This window comes from Bufo bufo, chromosome 1 (assembly GCF_905171765.1).
Source record: "Bufo bufo chromosome 1, aBufBuf1.1, whole genome shotgun sequence".
Taxonomy (NCBI): Eukaryota; Metazoa; Chordata; class Amphibia; order Anura; family Bufonidae; genus Bufo; species Bufo bufo.
The window spans coordinates 148,439,138-148,466,168 of NC_053389.1; the positions used below are offsets into that span (position 1 = coordinate 148,439,138).

Sequence of the window (27,031 nt, forward strand, 5' to 3'; positions counted from 1 at the left end):
TTCAGCCAAAATGTGGTGGATAGGTGATCGTTGGCTGCCTCTATAATGCAAGCATGTTTACCTTGTCTATATCTGGTTGCGATAGAGGTTCTAAGTATCAGAAGTTGAATAGGTGTCCTACCAAATTCTCCATTCTTAATCTTGCCCTTATCCTTCTGCGCGACTATGCATGTAATCTCAGACAATGCAGTCATGATTCTATCTGAATCCTAGGAAGCTTTAAATATACAATACTGTCTTTACCATATAAATGATTAAGTAAAATAATTAGCAGCATGAAATAAAATGATATCTCCAATATATTGCATTATATGGTGAACTTTATTAATGCATTCTCTTTGTAGACTATTATTGAAGAAATCGGTTTCCATGAGGAGGCTCACAAGATAAATTAGTGAAATCTAACCCATTAAGTGGATACTAACGGCCCATTAACAAGTGGCAGTAAAAGGCAGTAGTAAAACATTTTTAAACATTAAAGATGCAATAAAGAAAATTGAATCTGGATCTTGTTTCTTTACTGTCTCTGCTGGTCAGATGCGGGTACTGCAAACATAAAATAGTTTTCTGATTTATAACCTGACTTTATGAGTTCTACACTCGTATCTCAAACCATTTCATATTTCTTCTGTTTTTGCAGCACTGCCATGTTTTTTTAGAATGCGAGTATCTGGTTTGAGGATGAATATAATTCCTGATCAGTCACCTTGGACTGTGTAGCTGAATACCCAGAATCCTTTACTTATCGGATTGTTATCAGGCAAGTGACATTATCAGATGGAGCTGAACATTACATCAGGCTCTGCCGCTGACACAGTGTTCTACTGATTTTGTCTTATATGTTCAAGATATTTGTGGAACGTTTTCTTGAGATTTCATTATTTTTCATTTCTGGGAATTACTAGGCAAATAACATTGCTACATGGAGAACAGCAGGCTTTTTTTCAGGAGGAAATTATAGGGGTCATTTACGAACAGATATACACCACTTTTGTGGCGTATATATGGCGCAGATTCCCTCCTGAAAAAAAGCCTGCTGTTCTCCATGTAGCAATGTTATTTGCCTAGTAATTCCCAGAAATGAAAAATAATGAAATCTCAAGAAAACGTTCCAAAAATATCTTGAACATATAAGACAAAATCAGTAGAACACTGTGTCAGCGGCAGAGCCTGATGTAATGTTCAGCTCCGTCTGATTATGTCACTTCCCTGATAACAATCCGATAAGTAAAGGATTCTGGGTATTCAAAAGTACTGTAAATGTTATTCAGGGTTTATAGAAATCTGGGTGATAATCAGTCAATAGTAGCAGAATTTCAATGGCCACTAATATACTTGGCTTATTTCAGTTCTATGTGAGACCACAGATTTGCCAAAGGACTCGACCCTGCTATACTGTATGTACTACTACTCCTTACATTTTGCTGCATCTGCTGTAAGCGCTATAGTTTTGCTGAGCTGCAACTACCTACAAATGTCAAACTCAGCTCAGTTTTCTTAAAGGGGTTGTGTCACTTCAGTAAATGTCATTTATCATGTAGATAAAGTTAATACAAGGCACTTACTAATGTATTGTGATTGTCCATATTGCCTCCTTTGCTGCTTGATTCATTTTTCCATCACATTTTACACTGCTTGTAGCCAGGGGTTACGACTAGGGATGAGCGAATTGACTTCGGATCAACCATCCAAAGTTGATTCGCATAAAACTTTGTTAGAATACTATATGGAGCAGGAGCTCCGTACAGTATTAGAATGTATTGGCTCACGGGATTTCAGGTAATAACTTCAGAAATTAATTTCTACTGTAAAAAAACTTTTACTGAACTCGGGTTCGGTTCCAAGGTACCACTTGGAACCAAACCCGAGTTCGGGAAATGTTTTTTTACAGTACAAATTAACTTATGAAGTTATTACGCGAAGTCTCGCGAGACTTCGCAAAGCAATAACTTCGGCCCATTGGAGCCAATGCATTCAAATACTGTACGGAGCTCCTGCACCGTACAGTATTAGAACAAAGTTTTATGCAAATCGACTTTGGATGTTTCATCCGAAGTCGATTCGCTCATCCCTAGTTACCACCACCTTGCAATTAAGCTGAGGTGGCCGTGCTTGCACACTATAGACAAAAGCTCCAGCCTATGAGCACTCCCATGGTCCCAGCCACCAGAGAGATCAACGCCATTTCCTATAATGTGCAAGGCCACCCTTGCTGGATTGCAGGGTGGTCATAACCATGGAAACAAGCAATAAATAATGTGATGTAAAAATGAAACCAGCCAGCAAAGAAAAGCAATACGGATAATAACAATACAATTGTGAATGCCTTGTATTAACTTTCTGTACATGATAAATGCCATTTGCTGAAATGAGACAACCCCTTTAAGTAGGGGTTGGAGATCACTAAAAGGGGTCCCATATTTGGTACTCAACCCGGTGCCCAGTTTAGTTGTAACTGGGCTCAGTACAGGAAATGAGTATATATTAATATTGTAGCATGTGTATGTGTAAGTACAATATATTTCTATAAAACCTTTTATGATTCTAAGGTTTTAATTTCTTTATTTTCCATTTGGATGTGCCAGTAAAGTGCTGGTGCTGTACGGGGGGACCGACCTGTTCGACTACGAAGTGAGAACGACATTCAATAATGACATGTTACTGGCCTTCATCAGCAGCAGCTGTATCGCTGTCCTAGTGTATATCCTCACATCCTTCTCCGGTACAGTGTCACCTCCACACATCGTCCTCATGTGCAGATTAATTATACTCTTTCTCTGCTTCTCTTCATACTGCTTCTCTCTCTAGTTCCCTTTTTGCTCTAATTTTCCTTTTATTTTTCTCTTTCCTCTTCCTGTTCCCTCTGCTTCCCATTTTGTTCCTCCATCTCTTTCTTCTTTCTCCCCTCCCTCCCCCTCTGTTTCCTCTTTTGCTCCCCCCTCTCTCCATTTGGCCTTTTTATTCTCCTTTTTCTATTTTCTCTTATTCCCCTTTCCTTCCAGTTCTCTTTCCTCATATCCAGTCTTTTGCTCCTCCTTCTCTTCCAGTTATCATTTTCGTTCTAGTTCTTCTTTTGCTCTTCTTTCTCTCTCGAGTTTTGTTCCTCCTTCTCATCCTGTTTCTCCTCTTGTTTCTCCTCTTCTCTCTATTTCCTCTTTTTTCTCTTCTCCCTCTAGTTCTCCTTTTGCTTGTTCTTACCAATTAATTCCCCTTTTGCACCCCATTCTCCCCCTTTATTTTTTCTCCTGTTCGCTCTGTTTCCCATGTTGGCTTTTCTACTCTTTCTTCTTACTTTATTCCTTCTTCCTCTATATTCTTCTTTGCTCCTCCTTCTCTTTCTCTTCTTCTGCTTCTTCTTCTCCCTTTCCCCTTCTCCCTCCAGTTGTCCTTCCCTTCTATTTCCTCTTTTGCTCCTCCTGTCTGCAGCTTTCAATTAGAGCCTCCATCTTGCTCTATTTTCTCTTTTTGCTTCTCTTCCTCCTTTTATTGCGTCTTTATTCTCTTCTCTCTCTAGGTCTCTTTTGCCCCTCACTCCCCTGTTTCCTATTTGGCTCATCTTTCTCTCCATTTCTCCTGTGCTTCCTTATACTTCTTCTCTACCTTCTACTACTCCATCTTCTACTCCTTTTCCTTCTCTTCATTTTGCTTCTCCTTCTTACTCTCCTAAATATCATTTCCTTCTTCTCTAACTCATCTTCTTATTTCTGTTGTCATACTGTAGATTTATATTTTTATTACTAGATTCTTATATGTTTATGGGGGTTTGGGGACATGCAGATTTCTCCTTAATCTTCAAATGAGATGCTTAGCTGTCAATGGGCATTCCATATTAAGCCACAAACTAAAAACTTTGGATTCACCTAATAAATGATTAGAGTATCAATTCATTCATTCAGTCTTTTCCTCTTTTGTGCAGTGTTCCTCACCTTCTTTGGGATTGCCAGTATTGGCCTGAGTTGCCTTGTGGCCCTGTTCCTGTATCATGTGGCCTTTGGAATACAGTATCTTGGGATCCTGAATGGGGTGGCAGCTTTCGTCATTGTTGGGATTGGTGAGTGTATTATATTACTGCAAATTTCTCTATAGACTTGCATGTTCATAAGTTCTATGTTCCCCATGTGTTTCAAAGGCTGGAATGTAGCATGAGCAAAAAAAAAATCCTCCACCCCCATTCCCACCACGCGCAGGATGCTAAAATCTGATGGCTTGTTGAAAAAATTATGTAAAGAAGTCACTGTTGCCTCCTCTAATTAGTACTCAACAATTCTTGGGAGACGCTATTGCTCTGTTAAAGTATATGTGCACTGTATGTATCCAGACACAAGCCACAGGCAAAACTTGCAAGATGTCAGGGTCCACTGGAGTTGAGGGGCCCATAGTCATCTAGGTTAAACATTATCTACATGTGTCATGCTAATGTTAGGGTAGACCCGGCTCTCACATACACCTTAAGCTGTTCTTTATGAAACTACTATTTTTTCACTGTATGGCACTTATTATGTTGGCAAAAAAGCACATTTACTATTAGACTTGCTCCACTTATGTGGTATAATTTGTGCCCATATTTTGTGCCCAAAAGAACAGATAGTCTGGCACGATCCAAAAGTGTCCAGACAAGGTGTGGTTTAGAGGAAAGGGACAATGTGTAAAATGTGTGCGCCATAAACTGTGCCAAAATTTTGGCACAAATATTGGTATACACTATGTCAACAAATAGGTATAAAGTCATAGACTCAAGTCTCTAAAGATGCAGCAGACTTTTCACACAGCATGAACCATTCATAAATCTGGAGCATTTTTGGACTATCTGTCCATTAGTAAATGTGAGCCAGTGTATAGTTTGCATTATATGCTTGCTATTACTTTGCAATATTATATTTATATTTCCCTCATACTGTTACCACAGAAATAAATGTAAAATTATGAATGGATCTTTGGTCTTCTGTCCAGAGTTCATGAAGTAGCGACAGTGTTTGTGTGGCAGGCAGGCCAGCACCGTGGTGTCAGCAGCCGTCCAAACAGACAGTTAAAAGCAGGACGACAACGCCACGAAAGTGATATATCTTCCAGCAGATAACGGCAGGGAGATCAGAGGGGTAATTGCTCTGTGACATTATGAGCATCTAGGATCTGTAACGTGCTCTAGGCTGAATGCTCAGCTTAGAACAAGACATTTCCCACAGATTACGATGACGCACAACATGGCTGACACCTCTCTGGCAACAGGACAGATAGTGGAGATGTGAACATGTTCTTCTAGCATCCTTTTGATTTGTAGCATTGACATATTTTTTTTTTTTGCATTATTTGTCACAATCTGTTATAGTCTCATGTACTAACCAGCCAAATGTCAATGGCTGCACAGCGTATGGGACCGGTATGTACATGAGAATGGGGTCAGTCTAATATTGTAGGTGGGCTTTCTAGTGACATTGAAATTGTTAAGCCCTAGTCCACAATTCTACAGTAGATTCCCAATCACCTCTGAGCCTTCTCTGTCCCGACCCAGGTTTGCCGGGTGCTGACACTGGCCCAGATGAGGCGTATATATTTGGGTTGTTTGTAGTGGTTTCAATCTCAGTATTGGTATATCACTGTAGACTGCTGGAGGCTGGATTATGGAATCTGCTGTGCTGGCCATTCCTTGACTCCCCCACTTGCTTGCAGTTATCGAGAGGGAACCCAAATATCTAATTGGGAAGAAGCACAGGATTGAAATATGTTAGACCTACCAATACACAGACTAAGGCAGAGAAACTGCAGTCTCATGCCTTTCCTCCCACCTCCCTCTCTTCTCCTCTACATCTTCAGTGACTTGTGCTTATGAGAACACCTCATCATATGAGCCATCTCTTCTGTATCAGATATTTCCAGAGTGCCTTCTGCCGGAATAATACTTGATGGAAAGTCCTGATCCATCCAACCTGTTCTTTGAATTCCCATAAACAAAATGGATCTGTCAGCATTTCTGTTTTTGCAGTTTTGTTGTAAACTTTGATTATCCGGCATAAAATCCAATGAAAATTAGGAGTTTTGCATTTCCGATACCACAGTGAAATCCTCAGTGTCTGGCTGCTTCAATGTAGTGTTCATATTACATTTCACGTTTGTCACAGTTGCTTTTAGATGAGCATTGATTTATTTTTTTTCATATTTTTTTTGTTGGGGGTGGATTCACATACTCTGCACTTTGATAGAATATACAATTTCACTCTAACAGCTGAGCCTCATAACATTCACAGGGTAGTTTATGGCACCATGCAGATGTATAACTCTGTATTGCAATGACAAAGTTTATTATCGTGAGATCAGAAGTTCGGGAAAAAAATAGACTTAACATGACTTGGGTGCATAAAAAGTGTACTAAACTATGAGAAAATATATATATATATATACACAAAGATATACAAAGATAAAGTAAAGTAACAGTCACCGCAAGTCATGGGACGGATGGGCTGGCTTCAGGTCGACCAGCGCCCAACATGGCACTCGGCCGATGCCCATATGCTACAAAGAGAGGTGATGGTAGCAAGACATCTTACCCTGATGATGATGTTCTCAATAGAGCTGAGCTCTCTGTTCGAAAACGAAGTGTTTTCTACTCTCCTGGCCCCTCCTAAAGATTAATACGCATTTTCCTCTTACTGCAGAAATGCGGCCAGGTATAGACATCACTAAATAACTTCATAAAGTTAAGGGGGAAGAACCAATTAAAAACCTTGTTTTACACAAAGTATATATTATTATAACGCAGTAGTAGCAGTATGGATCCTGATATCATAATGCAGCAATTATAGTATGAGTCGTCCTTTACATATTATCCATTATAATGCTGCAGTGGAGCAGGAACAATAGCTATGAAGTGTAACACTGGGTGAGTCACCTGAAGAGAAGGATTTGGGTGTACTTATAGATCTTAGACTGCTTCTAAGGATATCAGAATATTGTCATGTATTAAAAGCATGGACTCATAGAGCAGGGATGTAATATTACCACTTTACAAAGCTATGGTGCAGCCCCGTCTGGAATATGCAGTTTATTTCTGGGGATCATTCTGTGAGCCCCCATGGGAAGCCGGTGTAGATGATGGTAGTGATAGCGGCCATGATGTAGTTTTGTTGCTGTGTCACGGTGCCCTACCTCAGGCCGTCTCTCCCTGGGGTTCGATGCAGTAAAAGAGATGAAGATGAATGAGGCCAGACTTGAAACGTGACAAAGTCCTTTTACTAAGTGCAATTTGAACTTGAGAATACAAACGGTTTCAGCAGGCTTTAATGCAAATTCCTTCTGGCACCAGCAGAGGATGTATGGTGGCAGGCTGACTTGGTGATGATTTCTGAACTTAGCTAACACTGGCATAATAGTGGCTTGATGATGATGAGGTTGCACTTGGCCCATTTTCCCTCTCTGTATATGCAAATGAGTTGGTGCTCTAAGAGCTGCTTCCACACACCTTCTGCCTGGAGAGGGGCCACCAACATCCTCTCTCCATCTCACTCTCCTCTCCGCTGACTAACACTGTCAGCTTTCACCCTTGGCAGGAATTCGGACTAACCCGCTTCTACCAAAGGGGGGAGGAATGGAATGGTAAGTTCCATTCCTGGTGCAGTGGCAGCCATAGGCTACATGCTGGTAAACCATGTACGTACCATGTCATACATTAAGATTACATCCAAATGATGTGAAATTCAATAAATCAGTGCCACAATAGTAATGCAGGAAGAGGCATCTAAGTGGGAACATGATGAAATTATATAAATGGCCCATACAAAAAATATGGAGAAAAGCTGTTTCATGTAAAATCTTCTCAAAAGACAAGGGGCACTGCCTCCATCTGGAGAAGCAAAAGTTCAGTCTCCATTGGCATCAAGGATTCTTTACTGTAGGAGCTGTAAATCTGTGGAATAGTCTACCTCAGTATGTGGTCACAGAAGGAATAAGTGGGTGGCTTCAAAAAGGCTTAGATGATTTTTTTTTTAAGAACAGGAAAATATAATGCTTATGGAAATATGTAGAATCGTCCCTTCCCTTGATTTACATTCTCTCCCGTACTTTTAAGCCATACTAGCTATATAGCTAAGTGACAGTATAAAAATTATACTTGAAAAAGGTGACCCCAGAACGCATGTTGGGGTAACAGGTGGTTGTTTGCTGCCGTATTATCCTTTCTCCCTTATAGGTCTGTATATTGTTGCTTTTTTTTTCATTTCTTTTATGCACTTTACTCTCTCGTTTTTGTTCAATTCGTGGATACACTTATGCACTTTATTGTTTATGGTATACTTACAGTATGTACCTTTACTGGGTTCTTGTACGGGATTATATGTACGTGAACCTATTTTTACATTACCTGGGATGTTTGGACTATTGCTGATTTTTGGATATTGAACCTTATGCACTTGTCTAATGGTTCTTTATCATAATTGGGAAACAATATTACCAACTACATGGTTTTAATGGTTTTTATATTGATTGTGATGGCCCTTTTGCATCTCATTTATTATAATAAAGATTGTTTTGTGATATATATTTTGGTCTTTATTCTTTATATTATTTGGGAACTATATGTCATTTGCAGGTATTATGGACTTTTTTTGGATGGCGTTCATTTAAAGGGATTGTCCAGGTTCAGAGCTGAACCTGGACATAACCCGTTCTTCACCCCTAAATCCCCTCTGAGTGGAGCATCAGAGCATGAACTCTCCCTTGCCCTGCACTGCATCGTGCAGGGCAAGGGCTGTTTGTTTACTGCATTTTTACACTGCTAAGCGGAGGCTTCCACCTAGCAGTGTTCCAGGTGAGGTCATCAGCACTAATGGGTGGTCTTTAGCGCTGCCCTAGGCTGTTTTACAGGCTAAGGCAGCACTAAAGACCATCCATTAGTGCCGGTGATGTCACCAGGCTCACTGCTAGGCGGAAACCTCCGCTTAGCATACTGTGAAAAAGCCAGACACGTGACCGTATATGAAGAGAAAGCCCTTGCCCTGCGCTATGCTGAAATGCTCAGATGCTCCACTGAGAGGGGCTGGAGGGGTGAAGAAGGGGTTATGTCTGGGTTCAGCTCTGAACCCGGACAACCCCTTTAAGTGACAGTATGAGTCTTTATAATTATGATGATGCATCATTGACAGTATGAGTGCTGCAGTGATTATATTATTATAATACTGAAGTGACAGAGTGAATCCTGATGATTATAATACTGCTGTGAGAAGATGAGTGCTTATTATAATTATTCAGCGACAGTATGAGCCTTTGTTATTACAATGCTGCAGTGACAGTATGAATCCTGATTTTTCTAATGCTGTGATGATTGTATGAGTACTGATTGCTGTTGTGACCTTATGATGCCAGATTATTATAAACCCTCTGTCCTGTCTATCACAGGGGTGGACGATGTGTTTGTTTTCATAAACACCTACCGGCAGGCAGATCAGATAAGAGACCCGCGCCAGCGGATGATCCACACTGTGCAGACGGCTGGAAAAGCCACATTCTTCACCTCCCTCACTACAGCATCAGCCTATGCAGCCAACATCTTCTCTCAGGTTAGAAATGAATTTAAATTTGTAGAGTGCCCATTGAGTTCAGTACTAGCTATATACAGTCAGGTCCATAAATATTGGGACATCGACACAATTCTAACATTTTTGGCTCTGTACACCACCACAATAGATTTGAAATGCAACGAACAAGATGTGCTTTACCTGCAGACTGTCAGCTTTAATTTGAAGGTATTTACATCCAAATCAGATGAACGGTGTAGGAATTACAACAGTTTGCATATGTGCCTCTCACTTGTTAAGGAACCAAAAGTAATGGGACAATTGGCATCTCAGCTGTTCTATGGCCAGGTGTGTTATTCCCTCATTATCCCAATTACAATGAGCAGATGAAAGGTCCAGAGTTCATTTCAAGTGTGCTATTTGCATTTGGAATCTTTTGCTGTCAACTCTCAAGATGAGATCCAAAGAGCTGTCACTATCAGTGAAGCAAGCCATCATTAGGCTGAAAAAACAAAACAAACCCATCAGAGAGGTAGCAAAAACATTAGGCGTGGCCAAAACAACTGTTTGAAACATTCTTAAAAAGAAGGAACGCACCGGTGAGCTCAGTAACACCAAAAGACCCGGAAGACCACGGAAAGCAACTGTGGTGGATAAGAAAACACTCTTCACAACAGTTGGCCAGATCAAGAACACTCTCCAGGAGGTAGGTGTATGTGTGTCAAAGTCAACAATTAAGAGAAGACTTCACCAGAGTGAATACAGAGGGTTCACCACAAGATGTAAATTATTGGTGAGCCTCAAAAACAGGAAGGCCAAATTAGAGTTTGCCAAACGACATCTGAAAAAGCCTTCACAGTTCTGGAACAACATCCAATGGACAGATGAGACCAAGATCAACTTGTACCAGAGTGATAGGAAGAGAAGAGTATGGAGAAGGAAAGGAACTGCTCATGATCCTAAGCATACCACTTCATTAGTGAAGCATGGTAGTGGCAGTGTCATGGCGTGGGCATGTATGGCTGCCAATGGAACTGGTTCTCTTGTATTTATTGATGATGTGACTGCTGACAAAAGCAGCAGGATGAATTCTGAAGTGTTTCAGGCAATATTATCTGCTCATATTAAGCCAAATGCTTCAGAACTCATTGGACAGCGCATCACAGTGCAGATGGACAATGACCCAAAGCATACTGCAAAAGCAACCAAAGAGTTTTTTAAGGGAAAGAAGTGGAATGTTATGCAATGGCCAAGTCAATCACCTGACCTGAATCCGATTGAGCATGCATTTCACTTGCTGAAGACAAAACTGAAGGGAAAATGCCCCAAGAACAAGCAGGAACTGAAGACAGTTGCAGTTAGAGGCCTGGCAGAGCATTACCAGGGATGAAACCCAGCGTCTGGTGATGTCTATGCGTTCCAGACTTCAGGCTGTAATTGACTGCAAAGGATTTGCAACCAAGTATTAAAAAGTGAAAGTTTGATTTATGATTATTATTATGTCCCATTACTTTTGGTCCCTTAACAAGTGGGAGGCACATATGCAAACTGTTGTAATTCCTACACCGATCACCTGATTTGGATGTAAATACCCTCAAATTAAAGCTGACATTCAAATCCATTGTGGTGGTGTATAGAGCCAAAAATGTTGGAATTATGTTGATGTCCCAATATTTATGGACCTAACTGTACAGTGACTGAAGGTATTCACACGCCCCTCTGCCCACCTTTTGTGCCAGTGGGGTGAGTACCATATAATTTAAACAACGTGTCTAGCATTTTGAAGGTGCAAAATTATTTTCACTGTGACACAAGAAATAATTAAGACAAGAAACATAAAAATGTAAGGGTTCATTTATTACGAAATATACGCCAGTTTTTGGTGCATTTAAGGCACATATTTTGTTGCAAAGGGGTCTTGCAGCAAAATTTTCCTCGCTCACGCCACTTTTCTGAGGTGGCAGAAAAAGGGGCATGGCATGGGCGGAGAAGATGGCCGGCCGATCTCATTTACCATTTTCTACGACAGTTTATGGTGTGGATAATGGTCTTAAACTATGCCAGAAAGGGGGCTGGCGTAGCTTAAACCATGTCGCATGACCAACGAAACCAAGTGCCAGTTATATAGAGGCCTGTGCCTCGAAATAACTTTGTCACATCCGCCACCAGTGCAGGGGGATTAGGACCGGCCTTTAAATTGCCAGTCTTAATAAATGACCCCTAATGTTCATATGTATTCACCCCCTGGGGTTTGTTTCTATTACATTAGCTCATCTAGACACTGAGGGGGAGATTTATACAACTGGTGTAAAGTAGAACATAGCAACCACTCAGATTCCACCCTTCATTTTCCAAAGGAGCTGTGAAAAATGAAAGGTGGAATCTGGTTGCTATGGGTAATTAAACCAGTTCTACTTTACACCAGTTTGATAAATCCCCCCAATTCTTCAGGTAAAATGGTTGTGTTGGTGTAAAGTAGTCTTCATGTCATACCACAGATTCTCCAGTGGATTGAGGTCTTGGATTTGACTCAGACATTCCAAGAAATTTAAGTGTTTCCCCATAAACCACTCAAGTGTAGCTTTAGCCGTATATCATTGTTCTGCAGAAAGGTGAACTTCTATCTCAGTCTCCCTTCTCTAGCAGACTGACACAGATTTTTCTCTAGAATTACTCTGTTTACTGCCATCCATCTTTCCTTCAATCCTGCCCAGTTTTCCAGTTCCTGCTTATGAAAAACATCTCTACTGCATGATGCTTTTACCACTATACTTGTCTCTGGGAATTATGTCCTTGGGGTGATAGGAAGTGTGAGGTTTTCACCACACATAGCGTTTCTCATGATGGCCAAAAAGTTCAGATTTAGTTTCTGACTGCAGTACCTTCTTCTATGTGTTTGGGGAGTCAAATGAGAAACATGTTTTCTTATGTTTTTCTATAAGCAACTTTTGTTTTACTGACCTATCTTCCAAAAAGCCCACTCTGTAGGGTATATGGCTTATTGTGGTCCTATGGACAGATACTTTAATCTCTGCTGAGGTCTTTGGAGCTCATTCAGTGTTATTGTTGGTGTCTTTGTTCAATCTCTGATTAATGCTCTTCTTGCCCAGTCTGTGAGTTTTGATGGTCAGCCTTCTCTTATCAAGTTTTTAGCTGTGCCATATTCCTTCTGTTTTGTTATAATGGATTGAATGGTGCTCCATGGCATGTTCAAAGTTGAGGATATGTTTTTTATACGCCAACCCTAATCTATTTTATATCTGGCCTATTTGGAGAGCTCCTTGGTCTTTAGGTTGATTGCTTGGTAGTGTTGTAGATTCAGGGACCTTTATACTCAAGTCATGTGACTGATCATGTGACACACAGGGCATCCTTATTTAACTAATTATGTGACTTTGGTATTTAATTGGTTGGACCACACCTTTTTTTATCGTTTCATAGCAAAGGGGTGAATAAATATGCATTCACAGCTTTTCAGTTTTTATTTTTTTAACCAGCAATTTTTTTTCATTCCAATTTTGGAAAATTTTGTCAGCTCCATTTCATAAACCCTAAATTCAAATCCATATTAATTCCAGGTTGTAATGCAACAAATCAGAGAGACCATCAAGGGGTGTGAATACTTCCAAGGCAACTAACCAAGGGGTAATCTGGTTATGGATAGGGGATAACAGCTAAATTTGTAGTGGTCGCATGAGAACAAGGGGCCCGTGTAGTCCATTTGAATAGCCTTCTGGTCAAACATGGACACTACACGTCCATCCAATGTCTATGAGACTGCCCAATATTGTACTCAGCTATCTCAGCTAGACCCATAGAGATGAATGTAGTGGCGGTACTTCAGTGCTTGATTCAAATGAGGAACCCAGGTCCCCCATTCTAGTGATTTAACAGTTATTCCCTATCTTGTTCTAACCAAAATATCCCTTTAATAAGTTAGGAAAAACAGCGCCCTCTATTCAGAAATTCTATAAGATTAAACAGCACAGAATAATAAACCCTAAAACAGAATAGCAGATATTTTCTTGAATAAAGGAGCAGTACATTTGGTGAAGCTCTTGGAGAGGGGGTGATTCAGTGTAGCTGCGGGACTCTAAGATGTCATGGCAATGTATACTGGCGGATCTCTCATTCTCCACCTTCTTTACAAAGAGAACCCCAACACCCTCCCCATTGCCCATTTTCTAATGGGTTCTTCTCCTACCATTTTTTTATGTGTGTACAGCTGACAAATTGCCATTGCATATCAATATGGATATTTGCATTTAGACTCATGAATGTGCACGCTATGTGACAGTTTGATTCATCGTCATCTCTTGTCTCTCTGCAGATTCCTGCTGTTCACGACTTTGGTCTGTTCATGTCACTCATTGTCTCCTGTTGCTGGGTGGCTGTTCTGTTTATTATGCCAGCAGCACTGGGTATATGGGGAGCCTACATCTCTCCGCTGGAGACATCATGTCATTCAAAGTGAGTAGAATACATTCTGATTAGCAAACATGGAAGGGAAGGAGCATCTCTAGACATACTGTATATAGAGCGCAGTCTGAGACTTGGTAGATGAAGGATGAAAGACCTGAAAAGTATTGATATATTTATAATTTCATTTTAATGAAGTCTATGTTGGATCCTAAGCCAAATCCTTGGCCAAAGTCTACTGTATGTATACTTTTGCAACTCATATTTTTATTGCTCCTATGAATCTATAATAATAATGTAGCAAGTTTACAAATCATTGCAAATACTACTGTTTTGTGTATATGGCTCCTATTCTGAGCTATGTGTCTTCACAGCTGCAGACTAAAAAATCTGTATAGTTAGATACCTCAGTCACGTGTCATTACATGCCTTCAAACTTGGCTACAGGACCAGACTACACAGGGATTTTGTGTTACGGCCAGTGAATGTAGATAGACCTACTGTGCCAACCAATCAGTTTGACTTTCGGCTAGTCCTGAGGGCATTATCCTGGTGGTCTACTGGTTTTCACCCTTTAACCCTAATAAATAAATCTGTCCTTCACTGCAGGGGAGCCACCAGGCTGCTATTTTTGGGATTTGTCCAAGTGTGGTTCACTGCTGACCCACTGGGGTATCAGGCAATACACTTAGCTTCAAAACAGACAGAGTACATACAAATCTGTGAAAGAGTTCAGAGGTCAGGGCAGGCAGGTCAAGGTCAACACAGTGAACAGGCATGGTTCAGATCAGGTGGGGGAGAGTCAGGATCCAGGAAACAGGCAGAAGTCGACACACAGACAGACAAACAGATTATAGCAGGGCCTAGCAAGCAAGTGAAACCAAAAGGAATCTATTGTTCAGGCAAAGGGTGGAACAAACATCCCAGCATATAAAGGAGGGCTAATGAGCTCAGTAGTCAAACAGCTGAACACATAGCAAAAAGGAGAATTAATCCTTGCAGTGCTGCTGGAAGAGGTTCAATGAATAGACACTAATACAGACACAGAAAGAGACGTAGCAACCAGGCTGCAGCCTGAGGCATGGGATACAGGAGTCTGATGGCCTGCAGCGGGCAGAAGGTACTGTAGGTGAGTGATGCAGCTCCCATGGCTGCCCTGGACAGCGAGATGACGGTGCGCATGAAGCATAGAAGGTGTACACGCAAGATTTTTAATCAAGACAATATACAAAAATTTTTATTTTAGGTGTGTTGGAGCAAGAAAAAATTAGTTTCAAAGCCTTTAATACACAATGATATTAATAATGATTTCTAATAGCAAATTAAGATACAATTTCCATTAATGGGATTCATAGAGCATCCCCCAGAAGGAGGCACAGTTTGATTAATGCTCACAATTTTATCTCTTCTGAATTCCATAGATACATTGCCCTAATGTTAATTGCTATAATTACTTTAGGATGTGCTCATATTTCTCTCCATTCAATGTTTGAACAAGGACCTTTGCTGAGAAACACAATGGACAGTTAAAAAAAAAAAAAACATTCACTGCAAGATGAGGAGAAAGGATGTGATTCTGGTTTCTGATGTCTGTGGGATGTGTAGAACACGTTTCTGTATATATTCACACTCCGCTGTTTCTATCTATAACATTGGCTGCTATTCACAGTTATTGAAACACATAAAGCCTTATACGGCTTGAAATTAAAAATATATGCAAACCTCCTTATTTCCCTTTACAACCCTTTATATGTCTTTTAAACCTACAAAAGCAGCTGTGACTACAGTTAAAGAGTAACTAAACCTTTAACTAAAATTTTTATAAGATGTCCCTAATGCCCTTATAAAACTTTTTCTAATATACTTTATTAATGGATTTTCTATTTTTATTAGACTTTTCCCTACCTAAAGCGCACCATTCCCTGTGCGCTTAAAACTTACATTTCTGTACATCGCTGACTGCTCAGTGGTGTACGGAGTACGGGCTGAGGTACGGGGTGCGTGTTCCCACATTGGACAGCTACTACTTGCCTTGATTCCTGCCAGCATAAAAGAAAAAATCCTCATTGTTGAATGCATACTGTATGTTAGAGGTGACATGACTGCACATCCCCAGTGAATTAATGCAAATGTGATCTATGACGTGTCGGGAGGGTGGGGAGCTGGTGGAAATGTGACGTATTGTCTCCTCACTGTACGGAGACTGAGACAACTGCTAGTGTGATGCATTACGGATGTATTCTGTTATTCTATAATAAGGGGGGCCATACGGTGGCACCAGCAGGGCGCCAACCTCCTTTTTGCATAATTTTTACGTAATATACCCCAACCTATACAGACCATGCCTCTATGACATGCTCTAAAAACCCCCCCAACATAATGTCATTGAATCATAAAGACCTCAAAATTCCATGTGGAAATTCAGCAGCATTGAAAGTACAAGCAAAGTGGCTGACATTTCAGAAACCTGAGAAAGCCTGCGGCCCAAAGTGACTTGCGCTGTGGGGTTTCACTCCACAGCATGTTAATTCATGCTGCGGGTTTTACCTATGCCTTTCAACCTTTGCAATGCAGAGACCAGCTGCGATCACTTATATATTCCAACAGTTATCAAATAGGTATAGAATTCAACATGCCACAAGAAATGCACCTTATTCTGTTATGTAGCTGATTGCAGGACATACATGTCCACAGACCTCAGCAGGGCGCTGCAAGAATATGTGTCAGCAAAGAACTAACGCCAAGGCAGTTGGAAGAGTGAGAACATACAGGCATCTCCAGGAAACTGGCGGCTGGGAGCAGAGTCTGGCACAGAGAAAGCCTGGAATAACTGCTGCTGATTCTGAAAAGAGGCTTTGCAAATTACACAAAGCTTGTAGATCACACTGATATTTCATTACTGAATGTCAAACATTCAGTATAGAGAATATTCTTTCCCCCAACTATACTGTAGGTGCCAAATGAGACATGCAGATGATCTGTCACTTCTAAAGCAGCACATAGATATGTGTTTTATTGGGATGATACTTGATGTGGGTGACACTCTGCAGATCCTTCTGTGGTCTCTGCCGCAGCCTCCGTGCTTGTGATAAGGACATGCTCTGCCCATACTTCAGGCACCTCCTCTTCCTCCAAGCATGACTTCCTCCTCCTGTCCCTTGTTTTCGAGCTGTGGGATGAACAGTCATCTGCTGGAAGAAAAGGGGAGAGGCTCTGGCTGCCTCAGAGGTTCCATTTGCACAGCGCACATCATGTATTGGCACATGTACAGTGCAAAAATCATGGACAGTGTTTTTTTCGACTGCAGACTGCAGAATAAATCACTTGGATATTGCAGATTGTAATTTTTTGGAAAGTTTGGCAACCTAGGGTACTATATAGTGATACATGCTGCCTAGAATAGTAGTGTTAGAGGGTTCACAGGCAGCAGTCGCACCAAGACGCTGAGGGTGGAGGGAGCCCCTTGCCCAGGAGCATTAAAGCGTTTCTAAAATCTCATAGTCTCTAGACCCTGTGGAGGAAAGATTGTGAGTGTTGTAAATGAGGCTGAAAAGGAAGACTTGGGAACACATCTGGTCAGGATTTTAATGAGCCCACAGCCAGCCCATACACAGCGGAGAAGGGGGACATTGCGGGCATGATAGAAGGGTAAATACAGAGGAAATTATCCTGCAAACTCCAGGATTTTCAGAAAAGCCCAAAGAACCCCTTTAAGATACACCTTATAGGTTATGTGGACTTGCCTCTTAAGAGAGAAACATGATCAATCACCAGTGACCAGTAGCTCTCCAGTGTGAATACTTCCAAACATCTCCCCATATCTCAGCTTGCGGGAGGGGTAAAGCTTGAGTTTGGTCATCTCAAAATGTTTAGGTTTTCAATGAGGATATGTACAGTTTGGTTAGGTCAGAGTTATGAAAGCATGAAATTAGTTTTTTTGAAGTCAACAGAACGTGGTAGAAATAAATATAAAACATATACATAAAGATAATAAAGAAAGTAAAAAAACGGCCAAAATTACAGATGTATTAATGACATGGTCTCCAGGCCTACCTCTCGACCAGATCTGCAAATGTTCGCCTTTAAGTAAACTCTTCTGGTAAATGTGACTGCTTGTATCTAGAACATCTTCCTCAGGGATTATACCTGAAGTTTTAGTAACTCACATGAGAGGTTCTTGTTCTTGTCTCCATGTTCAGTTGCAGTGAAAGTTGCCTGAAGAAAGATAGCTTGGACATCCATGAGGATCTACTTTTAGGCCAGGACCCCTATTCTCGGCCAGTCCCCGGCACAGTTCCATACCTAGATGATGACATTCCCCTCTTGATGGTTGAAGATGATGCAGGTACAGTAGGTTTATAAAGATGTCTCATTATGATCAGTGATCACTTGTGTATGGTCAAAATATCTCATAATTTAGGTGTCTACAACAATAGTCTATGGGTTTCTATCACTTTCCCTGCCTCGTATTCGTATTGAAATGCTCTTTCACTGTCTCAATGAATCTTAGCTTGACCTGAAATGCTTTGTTGACATCTTGTCTCGGGTCTCTGTGCTTGGGGTGAGGTCGGCAATGACAAATTCAAAAATTTCAGGAGTTGAAAGTGCAAACAACTTTTATTTTCTATCCAACACATGACAGTGGTATTCAAGTTCATTAATCACTTTTACACATCTAAATGTGTGTTACATCAACATAAAAAAAATCACCTTGTCCATCAGGGCGCTAAATTATACATCAGGTTACCTCACCTAAGTACTCAGAATCCTGCACAAGGGGGGTCAGGCTTTGCACAGCCACCACAGGTAATGCAGCCCTGTCTTTATCCTCACAGTAATGAGCCCAGCAGCTACATCTGGGTTCATCAGAGGCTAGGGGGACATGTTGTACTGGTGTTAGAGAGAATGGCAGATCCCTCTACCAGCCTACCCACCATTCCGTAAAAATCCAGGCCCATAAAACACTTTAAAGACAAGTGCCTTTGCACACTACACTTTGCTGAAACAGCTTTCCAGCTTTCCTGGATTCCTTTCATCTCACCCATTTGAGCATTCTGGGTGAGATATACTTCCCTTCAGTACTTTTTACCATACACAGGGTTACAATCTGTGGTGTATACATAGAACTTAAAGATATAAATAAGACCCTTTTCAGGAGCTGCTAGACACCACCACACTTAACCACTTAAAAATGTACGTAGGTTCTAATATTACAATCCTGTGTTAATGGCTTGAGTACGTGTAAACTGTAAGTATAGCTTCTCACCACACATTGAAGTGAGGGTGAGGCCAACCTAGAATGGAACCCCTCTCTCCATAGGCCCCATAGCAGCTGTGTATGTTATATGGTCTTGAAGGAAAAAGATGGTTATTCTGACTCAGAGAATCACAATCTGAGGGCTCATGCACGTGACTTTTGGAGATACGCAAAACATGGATATCGGCCGTGTACGTTCCACATTTTGCGGAACGGAACATCCGGCCCATAATAGAACCATCCTATCCTAGCCCGTAAAATGGACAAGAGTAGGACATGTTCTTTTTTTTTTTTGCAGATGCATGCAGAAATGCAGATCAGATGCACACTAAAATAGCGGTCGTGTGCGTGAGCCCTAAAATTGAGTTTTCCAAACTGGAGCGCTCCTTTAAAAATTTCTAGAATGTAAAAATGATGAGGTGTTTTTATTTTTGCCTTAGTGGCTTATGAATTTGGTGATGTTCCTCTGGTCTCTGTGCGTCCGGATAATCTGAAACAGAAGACAGATGCAGATAAAAGAGACCAAGTGATACAATGGTTCCATGCCATCCTGCAGCATTGTGTCCTGTGGACATCTGATAAAGGCAGGCACATTACTGTTGGTAAGAAGTTCTGTTCCCTAAAGGAAAACTCTTGTCTAAACTGATACACTTATAAAATATAAACTTATATCTAGTGTGGGACCTGAGGGGTCAAAGTAGGACTCAAAGATTGTCTCTTTAAGGTTTTTTGAATCACTGTGTAATGCTCCCTCAGGCCTTACACTAGGCAAACACAATTGAGCGGATTCATTAGTGCTAATGCACCAGATTTAGTCTGCACCACAGCCTCATCTGAAAAGGTGGCATAGCTTAGCGGAAAGGGGGTGGGACTTAGTGGATGAGGGGCATGGCTTAAGATGCACCAACATGTGCCAAATTTTTGGCGCAACATTCTGCCACAAAGTGAGGTGGTACAAAAAATTGACTAGATAGTCTAAAGATGCATCAGATTTACTATCCAGCATCAGTCACTGGTGCATTTGTACACTGTCTAATCTGAAATTGCATTGTCTAAATCTGACAGGATTAGTAAATCTGCCCTTGTGTATCAGTTTTCTCTGTTATTTTAAATAATAAAACTGCAGTGGTACAAAAATTCTGATCTCTCTTAACTTGCAGGTATTTTTGTAGTGGTCCTCATCCTCTCTATATCTTTTGCGTGCCATCTTCATCCAGCCAGCCGAGCCCCTGTGCTCTTTAGGCCTGATACTAATATCCAGCTGCTCTTAGACCTCAAATACAATCTCAGCGCGGAAGGAATATCCTGCGTGACATGCTCAGGTAACTGCTCATGACATCTACATTGCTTGGTATACAAAAGAAGAGAGTTTTGTAGACCTATCTGTAAAAAGGCTGTGTTTATCTGGTGCCAGTCTGTTCAATCATGATGACTGGTCAGTCACTTGTTAAAATATCTTTTTTTTTTATTATGAGAAGTTGAATTGTACCTGAGGTGAAGATGATATAACTGTATTACTATTGTAAACTGGTAGGGCAGTCTACAGGCAGTCAGGCTCATGGTGGAGATTTATCTTCTAGTATCATAAGAGTCATGGCCTAGCTCCGCTTGCGTCCCACGTCACAGTTGTAATATCACACAAAATCTTTGGACAGATGTGGCACTTGTTTTATAAAAATGGAGACATTCTTATATCTTTCTAAACATGGACAGCCCCTGTAATTCTTAACTTAACCCTAAATGTATGACCACACAGTGAGATTTCCTGATGTAGTTTTGGAAGACAATAAGTTGTATTTGTCCTTTATACTTGTTCTCCTTTTATGATCCACTCCTGATTTTGGTATCCAAAACAGCACCAATAAACCTGACATGTGGCCGTACTCTAACACTTTCATACAGTAGAGTGAACGAGGATCCCTTAGTGATGATGAAATCATTGAGGTTTGTGTTCTCTCCTTTTCAGGACCTGGGCCTGAAGGGTTTTAAAATTACAGGTACAGTTTGACTGATAGTGAGCATTGTGCATGCGTGGTAACATATTGAACAAAAAACAATAAATACAGACTTGCCCCAGTGGGACCTCATCGGCGCCTAATGATCTGGATTACTAGCCGTTCATAGAAAAGTATAAAGAAACAAGTGTCAGACTATTGGAAATCTGGATTATAAATTGCTGGATTGAAGAATGTACTGTAATACCATTTTGTGGCCCCTAGTAAGGTATATGGAAACAGGATGTCAAAAATGGAGAAACCCTTTGAGAATGTCTCCTGGGAGCTTTCAAAACTCAGTTTTTGGTATTCTGTCTAATGCCTTTTATAACCCTGACAGTATTAGGGCGGCTGACCTTCTTTAACCAAACAAAGTCCCCGATCGACCACGATTCACATTATCCTTTCCAAAGCTGCTCCATATTACATGTAATGTCACAATGGACGGGTTTAGGCGTTGTCTGAACTCAAATAGGTTTGACATTTAATTAAATTGAAAATTGTAAAGTAAAGAAAGTTCTCATTAGATGATGTATTGCTGCCCTTGTTTTAAAGGACATTCCACCCTAAAAATATATATATATACACCGGTATCTGAATTTCATGTCCTTGGGTCATCGTTTTATATAAAGTATTTCTGCCACCATAACGTTGCCAACTCTTGTGGTCCCATACCAGTGACAGCTGCAGCACCCCACCCCCAACAGTGAAGGCCACTATGTTAATACATTATTAGTAGCTACAGAACCTCTAAAATAGTAAGAGACAGCTCTTCAATAAAATTGACATCCACAGTGCCCCATCACAGTTATAGTCCTAGTGCTCCCATTATGAAAAAAAAAAAAAAAAAATCACGTTTTCGCCCATCAATCTGCAGTCAATACCAAATAATGAGAAAGTGAATATTAGAAATCTTTGCTAATTTATTGAAACGGAAAAACCAAAATCTTGCATTAGCATAAGTATTCAGACTGTTTACTCAGGATTTAGTTGAAGAACTTTTGGCTCAATTACAGCCTCCAGTCTTCTTGGGTATGATGCCACAAGGTTTGCACACCTGGATGTGGGGATTTTTTGCCATTCTTCTGTGCAGATCCTCTTAAGCTCTGTTAGGTTGGATGAGGACCATCGATAGACAGGTCTTCTGGTCTCTCCAGAGATGTTCGATTGGGTTCAAGACAGGGCTCTGCCTCGGCCACTCAAGGACATAAACAGAGTTGTCCCTAAGCCATTCCTGTGTTGTCTTTGCTGTGTACTTAGGGTCATTGTCTTGTTGGAAGGTTAACCTTCGGCCCAGTCTTAGGTCCAAAGCACTCTGGATCAGCTTTTCATTAAAGAGGTTCCACAGAATTACCAATAATTCTAAGACATAACTTTTAATAGACATAATTAAAATACTAGACCCTTTTTGATACAGAAATAACCGATAACAACAAAAATAAATCAAAAAAGACTTAACATAACTCGTCTCCTTGGTTGCAATACGGACAGCCAAGTGGAATTGATAACCTATAGGGGCAGTAACCCTAATGCTTCGCCTATTGTGGTGATCCTACCTATAAACAGAATAGCCGCCCCGATAGGGGCGATCCCGTATCTCGTGCCTCCTAGTATACCCTGGGAAGCCCTAGTAAGGGTGACGAATAATGTTAATCCTAGTGGGAGACCAAGACTAGTCTATAGATATTCCAAAAATAACAAACAACATATATAGAACACCCCCCCGTGTGGTGGAAGTAACACCACCCAAGAAAGGTAGTGCACAGACAGAAACATAAGAGTTGTGCTAGTAGTTATGTATAGCGTCCCTACGCGTTTCGCCTTGTTGGTATTAGGCTCCTCAGGGGACAAATAGACCAGAGACAGCGGAGTGTCCTACACCAAAGATAATAATACAAAAATTACATAAACAAAGATGTAAGTGACTATATTATATACCATATATCACTCTTCTGGAGTGGTGGTCACTAAGTTATAGAATAGCATTTAAATGGATGATATAGATATATATTTGAATACAACAATAGTATAAATAGGGACTAAGTAACAGGCCGCCAATCACGGCTTTATTAAAGGCGGCACCTTTGAATTAAAAATTTGTCAAATCATACCCTGCTTCTCAGATGAGTATAATGTGACCAATTAATAGATATGTTGATCCACAACTAAACCAAGACCACTAATTTCAATGGTAAACAATATAATGTGATAAACAGTATATTATTAGTAATGGTCTAAGTGTAAATGACAGCCATTATAAATACCTGTAAGATATTACTGATCAAGGTAAATGCAGTGACTAGTATCAGGTATATAAGAAGCAAATATAGAGACAAAGTACTTGCTTATCCACTGAAACATCCATATGTATCGGTTCAGTGGGTAGCTCTGATGGGTAGTTGTGTCGCTCTGGAGAGGCTCATGATGCAGGCTTGTGGAGTCCCGGCATGACCGCTGTCTGGATAAGACTGCGGCAGCAAACACTAGTTCCCGGCTATGCTATTTAAGCATGACTCCCGGGTCTGACGTCAGGACATGTGACCGCATAGCCGCGATCATGTGGTTTAATATTAGCGTCCCTGGAGACCGGATCCCCGCTCGATGTATGTAGCTGGTTAGAGCGGCTAGTCAAGCGCATAGTTATGTTGTATGTTGCTTCCGGGTATGACGTCAGAGACACATGACCGCATTGCCGCGATCATGTGTTTTCTGTTGGCGTCCCTGGAGACCGGATCTCCGTTTAGTATGAAAAGCTGAGTTAGAGCGGCTGCTCAAATGCTTAGTTCTATTGTGTGCCGCTGTATATATAAAGCCAAGGGGACATAAGAGCCAGCATGACATAGCTCAGCACTGTTACAGCCAGGTATATTAAAACACAAGTAAATGGAGCATAGAGGGGGGAACCATTCATAAGATTATACTTTAGCTATATGCCACATCAATGTAAATGTGGTTGAGTGTTGATGAATTAGTGAAAGACTGTAATATACAAGTAATCTAATTCTATTAAATACAAGCAATAATGAATTGATGATTATTAAATAATTATTATAGATAAATCTTCTATTTTATTAATAATTATTTTATATTTTTTATATTATATTTTATCAGTTATTATTTAAATTAATATAATTTATTAGGTCATAATATTGATTAAATGATATTTGTATGATACCTTTTATATTTGATTGGTAGTCAATAATATTACATGATTTTATTTATATTATAAATAGGTAGAGCTGAATAGATGGGTATGACTAAATAGTGGACATGAGTCTCAAATATCATGGTGCAGTATATTGTATCCGCCACGTCGTCTCAATAATATTTAAGACGGTCCCTAGTAATGAATCTAAAAAATAAACGATTTATTGGGGTCCAAGCAATTAATTAATACTGTATCAATAGATATATCTATAAATATAGAGAGAAAAATAATCCCTACATGGTTAATAGGCAATATGCCACTGGTATATTGGTTCCCAGTTAATATAAGATATTTATGACCTTATTACAGAAAGCACGCAAAATCAATATTTTCGTTTAATCCAGCCGGTGTTATGGTGTTAAGTCTAAAAATCCATTTGGATTCTTTTTGTCTGAGGAGCTTGTCTATGTCCCCTTTTCTAGTGGTAGGTTTGAGTACCTCGATTGTAGAGAATCGAACTGACTCTGTGGCCCCAGCGTGTTTTGCCCATACGTGACGAGAGATGGGTTTGTCACGTCTGTTACGGATGTCCCCAATATGTTCTAAGATTCTTATTTTGAACATCCTCTTAGTCTTCCCTACATATTTTAGACCACAAGAACACGTGGCCAGATATATCATAGCAGTGGTGTTGCAGTTTGCAAAGCTGCGGATGTAGAATGTTTTATCATCAGAGCTGTTTTTAAATGTACTCCCTATGGACATAAAGCTACAAGCTTTACATTTGCCGCATTTAAACGTACCCATTTGTCTATTAGTCAGCCAAGTGCTGGTCTCCGGTGGAACAAAATGGCTGTGGACCAGTGTATCCCCTATACTACGGCCTCGTCTAAAAGTAATAGACGGGTTTTCTGGCAGGACTCGCGTAAGGTCTGGGTCTGTTTTAATTAAAGACCAGTAGCGACTTAGGATATCTCGGATCTGTTGGGACTCCCCTGAGGAGCCTAATCCCAACAAGGCGAAACGCGTAGGGTCGCCATACATAACTACTAGCACAACTCTTATGTTTCTGTCTGTGCACTACCTTTCTTGGGTGGTGTTACTTCCACCACACGGGGGGGTGTTCTATATATGTTGTTTGTTATTTTTGGAATATCTATAGACTAGTCTTGGTCTCCCACTAGGATTTACATTATTCGTCACCCTTACTAGGGCTTCCCAGGGTATACTAGGAGGCACGAGATACGGGATCGCCCCTATCGGGGCGGCTATTCCGTTTATAGGTAGGATCACCACAATAGGGGAAGCATTAGGGTTACTGCCCCTATAGGTATCAATTCCACTTGGCTGTCCGTATTGCAACCAAGGAGACGAGTTATGTTAAGTCTTTTTTGATTTATTTTTGTTGTTATCATTTATTTCTGTATCAAAAAGGTTCTAGTATTTTAATTATGTCTATTAAAAGTTATGTCTTAGAATTATTGGTAATTCTGTGAAATCTGTTGTTTAATTGACCTAATTCTACTATAATCCCTTGAACAGGGTTATGTTCACTCTGTGATTTGTTTTTCATTAAAGAGGTTCTGCAGATTTTTTTTCTTACTGATGATTTATCCTCTGGATAGATCATCAGCATCTGATCGCCAAGGGTCCAACACCCGATCAGCTGTGCAAGAAGGCAGAGATGCTGGCATGCTGTTTCCCGCAGGCCCAGTGATGTCACGACTAGTATCACTGGCCTGGGCGCGGCTAATCCCCGTTCACTTCAATGGGGCCCCCTCTCCGTACCCACCTAATTGAAATTTTATACTGATTGTGTGCCACGTTTCACATGAAATCTGTATTCCATTTACTTCAAATAGAATCTGCATTATCATTCATATGGGCACAGGTCACTTCTTGATGAAACATTAATTTGAAAAGTAGAGTCGGGTAGTCGTGGATTAGCTCCACTGAATGGGCTTCATCCATGTACCAATCAGTGGCATGTACATCTGCAAATATAAAGGTCAGATTCTGTGGCAGATTTTCCTTACAGAGAAATCTACCGTGTACACATACTCTTAAAGAACCAACCCAGAACAAGCTATTAGGCGCGTCATCAGTCACAACAGCATGTCCTGGACTCTTTTCTTAATACATTGCAATGTTCTATTATTTAGGTTTGCTACTGTGCATCCCTTCCCTGCCTAAGTTTACCTGATTCGGCAGTGTGCGGATAGAACTGTCTACTGCCATAGACTTTAATGGGGTCCTGTGGGGATCCGTCCGTTTTCCGGCAAGAGTACTGGGTTTTGGCCGGACAAAAAACATTGCATGCCACAGTTTTTGCTGGCCCGAATTCCAGCATTTTACCGGAAAGCTGCTGGATCCCTGCCGGCCCCTATTATAGTCTATGGGGTCTGGCGGTGAATGTTAGCATACGACACTGCCAGATCAGGTGAACTCCAGCAGGCTGTTCTTGCTTGGAACAGCCTGCCATATCTAGCCAAAACGGAGATGTGAACATAGCCTTAGAAAGTAATCAGACAGCAAGCTCCAGCTGTCCTTCTCAGCAGCAGTACCACCCAGGCGATAGTTCTGTGCAGGCTCGGACTGACCCACAGGGAACAAGTGAATCCCCCTGTGGGACCCTGAGCAAGGTGGGCCCCTAATCCCCCACCACCTGCACAAGTGGCACATGGCACATTATACTGACGGCACTTCATGT

General features: G+C 40.8%; 1 protein-coding gene across 1 annotated transcript in view; it reads left to right on the forward strand.

Moving 5' to 3' along the window:
• Positions 1–27,031, forward strand: part of DISP3 (dispatched RND transporter family member 3) — a 144,479-nt gene that overhangs the window by 65,537 nt on the left and 51,911 nt on the right. The window contains exons 4-10 of the mRNA XM_040430370.1: positions 2,586–2,722; positions 3,917–4,051; positions 9,385–9,545; positions 13,834–13,973; positions 18,122–18,267; positions 19,620–19,781; positions 20,340–20,501. Coding sequence (XP_040286304.1) covers positions 2,586–2,722; positions 3,917–4,051; positions 9,385–9,545; positions 13,834–13,973; positions 18,122–18,267; positions 19,620–19,781; positions 20,340–20,501 — 1,043 coding nt within the window. The remainder of the gene's footprint in view (positions 1–2,585; positions 2,723–3,916; positions 4,052–9,384; positions 9,546–13,833; positions 13,974–18,121; positions 18,268–19,619; positions 19,782–20,339; positions 20,502–27,031) is intronic.